The 5,305-nt window shown below is 37.1% G+C and overlaps 1 protein-coding gene across 1 annotated transcript in view; it reads right to left on the bottom strand.

The window, feature by feature from the left end:
• BET1 (Bet1 golgi vesicular membrane trafficking protein) overlaps positions 1 to 4,604 on the bottom strand; it is a 13,251-nt gene extending 8,647 nt beyond the window's left edge. Inside the window, exon 1 of the mRNA XM_029961891.1 lies at positions 4,529 to 4,604. Within this exon, the coding sequence (XP_029817751.1) occupies positions 4,529 to 4,604 (76 nt within the window). The remainder of the gene's footprint in view (positions 1 to 4,528) is intronic.
• Between the last annotated feature and the right edge of the window lie 701 nt (positions 4,605 to 5,305).

Genomic DNA, 5,305 nt, shown 5'->3' with positions numbered 1-5,305 from the left:
GGGCCGCCGGGCCGCGCGGGGGCTGCTGGGGGTTGTAGTCCCGCGCCGAGGGCTGTGACAGACAAAACCACGAAAATTCAGTGGAGCTTTTCCACCTTCCTCCCCCCCCCAGTGTATTTAGAAGTAACGACCACGTTGCTGCAGCATACAGCAACTCGAACTGGAAACTTGAAGATTTTATTATTATTGGATCTTCAGCTGTCTGAATGATTTAAATCTGACTTGCAAAGATCATTTCCCCTTCATTCTTTAACCCCTTGAGCTGCTTTAGCATAAATGTGTTTTACTTGCTTTCACTAAAAATATGGATCGCTATATATGGCAGTGGATTGAATTTATTTCCCAGGGTGATACCACAAGGATTAATCAGTACTCCAGTGAAAAGCAAACAACATCACAGAGCCCATTCAGAGTTTCCTATTTCAGCTGTGGTGTCCACTGGTCTAAAGAAGCTGCACTGTCTTTTTCAGTTACAACGTGTTGCCATATCATTAATTGCTTTCATATTTGTGTTGTGGTAGGAACTGGGACACTCGGTATTGGACCAAGATGCACTGGTATTTGTACAAGGTATATAAATACGGACCAAAGCTCCTACTTCAATGAGCTTGCAGTATGCCAGAAGTATTCATCTAGACAGTAGAGTTGCAGAAGGAAGGATACAATAACTCTGGTCAATGAGAAGGCCTATGGCCTCCTGCTGACATCCTGTTTAATTGCATGTATCTTCTTTGCAGTGCACAAAACAATAAATAAATGTACCATTTCTTTTCTTTCCACTTGTCAAAGTGCAATTGAGTCATTAGTCTTGTGTCTGCCCAACTTTTGGACAGATGTTGAGAAGGTACTCGTTATTTACTTCTCAGTCACATCTAGATGCCTATGTCTCAAACAACATTATGAAGAGAAAATTTAGTTACTGTAGAAAATGGTCCTCTAGTTTTTTTGATATTTGATAATTTAAGCAGTTTATCCAAAATTTCAACTATGGTATTAGTTACACATCCAAAACAGAAGGCCAAAGAGAAGAAATGAGCTCTGCAGAGCTGCAGAGCTTTTCACACCTCCAGTGCTCAGTGTGGAGCTAATCTCCATGGCATTTTGTCTGGAACTCAGCAATTCTTACAGGAGTTTGCAAGTTGCCCTCATTGATAACCTGTGACTTGATTACATCAGTTCAGGAAAATGCAGCAGTTGTTTCAAAGAAGGGGAAAGTGCTATCATCAGATTAAAGACACTCTTTGCACTAAATTCATCTGAAGTTCACAGATGGGCCCATTTCTCACCTTACCAGGGCAAAGAGGTTTCTTAAAGGATTATGCTTAGGACAGTAAAATTTAGATATTGCAAAATCTACAGAAAATGAATGGATTTTGAGAAAACCTCCCTCCTGACTACTTCAGATTTGAAGTTAGGACCAATATCCTCATCATCACAATTTTTCAAGAAGGACTAGTGTGACAGTCTATGCAATAATTAAATAACCAGAGAGTAAAAGTGAGGCTCAAGGAAGCAGTAGGAAAATGCCTTTTAGTAACAGCTGGTCTGAGTCTCTCATTGTTAGGTATAATTTTATTTACATTTTTGTCTTGATACACCATCCAAAAAATTATTGCATTTGGTGGCACTGCTATATGAAGATTTGTCTTTACAGTATTTGCATATTCTTTGTCACCTTTCTTTTTTTTTTCCATGTGACTCATCTTCCATTTTTCAGTAAATATGGATTTATACATAACAAGGTAAAATGTACATCTCCCCACTAAGACTGTAGTTATAAGTCATCATTAAGGGGCTTATTTTTCCTTTTTACTTACATTTTCTATAAAATAATATCCCAATTAACCACATGTAAGGTGTTCACAACTCAGAGTGTTTAGACATATAATTTCCTTATGATGTTGTGAAATAACATCTTGAGTCAATATGCAATTTATAAATAGCACATTGAATTCTACAGCTTCTTACAGCAAAGTGTGGAAATGATACTGACATGATTAATGTTTCGAATCCATTTTAATCATATTGAATTTATGTTTATTTCATACACTGAAAGTATCTCATAGGAAAGCTAATGTTTTAGATCTCATAGTACTACAATAATGAACTCGTGATTCCATCTAGACATAGAGATAACTGGGTCTCATATCCCAATTTTCAAGAAAGTCAAGAGGCAAGACCCTGAAAACTACAGGCCTGTTGGTCTCACTTCAGTGCCTGATAGAGTTATGGAGAAGATTATTCTGGGAAGTATTGAAAAGCACCTGAATGGCAATGCAGTCATTGGTCACAGCCAGCACAGCTTCATGAGAGGAAAGTCCTGCTTATCCAACTTAATTTCCTGATAAGACAAGGTAACCCACCTAGTTGATCAGGGGAAGCCAGTTGGTGGAATCTTTTTTGGATTTCAAAAAAGCTTTTGATACTGTTTCTCACAGTATCCCTCTGGACAAACTGTCCAGCACACAGTTTCCCCAGGGAAGTGGTCACAGCACCAAGCCTGACAGAGTTTGGATGATACTCTCAGGCACATGGTGTGACTCTTGGGGGTGGCCCTGTGCAGGGCTAAGGGTTGGACTCGATGATCCTTGGAGGTCCCACCCAACTCAGCATATTCTATGACTTTGTGATTCTGTGATTAATATTTACTATGTTTATGTTATGTTTCCATTGATTGGTTTGTATTCATACTAATAATTTCACAGTATGAGCCTGTGAGATGAATACAATTTTTCTGTTGAGATGATTAACTGTACTCCTGTTGGCTTTCTGGCCCATTCCCTGGCAGCCCCCACATGGAGGCCATGCCCTGAGCTCCCCAGCTTTGCAAACCAGCTGTGCATAGTCAGTCAGCCAGTGTGGCTGCAGCTGTTCCGTACTATCTCCGGTTCTTCCTGCCAGGAAGCCTAAATGAGTAGTCAGCAAGTGGTTTAAAATGACTGACTCATCAATGTTTTGTTTAACAGTGACAACATACAGGAAGAAAAAGCATGTTAAAGAAATAAACAAAGATGTATGCAGACTGCAGCTTACCCATCCTGTTGATGCTCTTATAATCTTTTAATAGCAGCCTACTATAGGTGTGTCATTTTCAGACACCGTGCTGAGGCAATTTCTATGTCAGTCTCATTTTCCCAAACTATTAATGAACTCCTTGTTTAAAAAAAAAGGTGTCTATTATAAAAGGGGTGTTCCACATGTCTTACCAACTCTCTTACCACTGCTACCATTTTTTGATTGTCATTACTAACTCTAATTAAATTAGATGAGTACATTTACATAACAAACAGACCATATATTTTATTAGCAGATTACTCCATGACTCTATTGCAAAAGGAATAAAAAGGAAAAAAAACCAAGCAGGAAAGCCATCTGAAAAGGTCCTGTATAATGTTCCTGTATAGTCTTCCAATGCATATCTGAAAGCCCTTGAATCTTATTAAGATGATAATAATAATGACATGATTTTCATCAAATTATTAAATAAGTAACCAGAATGTCAGTATTCTTACATGTTTGCTAAACAGGTTTTCAGTCTTCATTATTAACTTGCTACTTTCAACAATTATAGATTATGAAAACAGCCTATCTAGTCACAGGCATCATTAGCAAGTTGAAAAGCTGATATTGCATGATATTATGTTAGTATCAAATGTTTCAATTGCTGTTTTGTTAAGCAGTAAGCTTCAGTTATTAAGAAAAACCCACTTGCTAATTAAATCTTGATCCATTGTGCAATTAAGTAACAGCTGACAAGACATTTTAAATAAAACTAAAACATTAACCACACAGAAGCAGAGCTAGGTAACAGACTATTTTTAATTAGAATTCAGTATCTTCAAAAAGGAGTGATGCCAGCATCTTTCATCAGTATCCTTGTCACTTAACATCCTGTTTTGTTCTAATGCTATTTAGCAAATAAGAGCACTCAAAATGCTCCTATTCCAACAAACTCAGATCACTCAGGAGTTTGCTCCCATATTCTTAAGCTGACAAAACTGATAGTGGGCTCAGGATGTTATCAGTCTTGCTCTTCCTGGTTGTATTCTCCAAATAGTGTCGTCAAGAAAACCAGATGCTGTGTAAAACTACAACTTCTGTAAGACCTTAAATGACTGAAGGAGGCTGATCCCAGCCACTGCTCATTGCCACCCAGACTGTCAAGAAAAGAATTGATCATTCAAGTCACCAGAGGAATACTGTGTGCAATTATCTTTCAAGTTCTCTAATGATGACACCATATGTAAATCACTGCAAGTACCGACAGAACTGCCAGTTTCACCCATCACAATGATTCAAAACTTTATTAAATACTGTCAGAGAACCATAGCTGTTTCCGATCTTAATGCACTTCCATCCTAGATGACAACTTCTTCCTGGGATAAGGTTCAGAGTCATCTCGTCTCATTGTGTTTTCCAACTACTTTCTTTTTTTTTTTAATATAATGTTCTTTTAATAAAACTGTTACCAAATATCTGCCAAAATAGCCTTTTATTGTTTTTAGAAGATAAGCAGGGAGATATTTACCTGGGCTCCTTTTATCTTTGATAAAACCATGTTGCTGGGAATCAGAGCTTCCTCGAACATATGTAATCATATTCATCCCTACCTAGTCATCCTAGGCCTTTCCATACACAGTTCAAAGGATTATTAACACTTTGTAGATACAAAGACTTCCTATCTCATAGCTTTGGATCTGTGTATGATTACAGGTTGAAAAATCAAGTAAACTCATAATAAGATTTTAAAAGTCAGTAAATATGCTAAGAGCAAAATTTCCAGTGTACATTTATATAAAGAGTGTATTTATATAAAGTTGTGACTTTAACATATTCCACTGTATTTTCTTGTTCTTGATTTCAGAATCATCTCTGGTTTACAGTTATAGTAGAGGTTATCCTGAGGGAGACCTCAGGAAGCTTGATTTGTCAGACATACATCAAGAGTGAAGGACCAGCTGAGGGAAAGAGAAACAATATCTGTAGTTGCATCAGTAGAAAATATCTAGAAAGAAAGTACAGTCCCTTTCACCTTTACAACACTTTTAAATTTTGTTAACAGTGAAAACATCTTTCTTCTCACTTTTATATAAATTATGTTTGGGAAGTATTGAGCTTTATATTAGCTCATGGGCAATGTAAGTATAGTTATTATTTACTTTATTATTATTGAAAAAATGCTGTGATTCTGCTTATTCTTTCCTTTAGTTACTTTTCAGTATCATAAGCTGCTCCGTATCCTGTTTAATTCTGCAGGGAACACACACAGAAACCTCTGCTGTATTTTTATAAATTTCTTGTCAGT

The sequence above is a fragment of the Manacus vitellinus genome, unplaced genomic scaffold (genome assembly GCF_001715985.3).
Source record: "Manacus vitellinus isolate BGI_N305 unplaced genomic scaffold, ASM171598v3 scaffold_3_pilon, whole genome shotgun sequence".
NCBI classification, from domain to species: Eukaryota; Metazoa; Chordata; class Aves; order Passeriformes; family Pipridae; genus Manacus; species Manacus vitellinus.
Note: the sequence above shows the minus strand (reverse complement) of the source record. Positions and strands in the feature narration are given on the sequence as shown.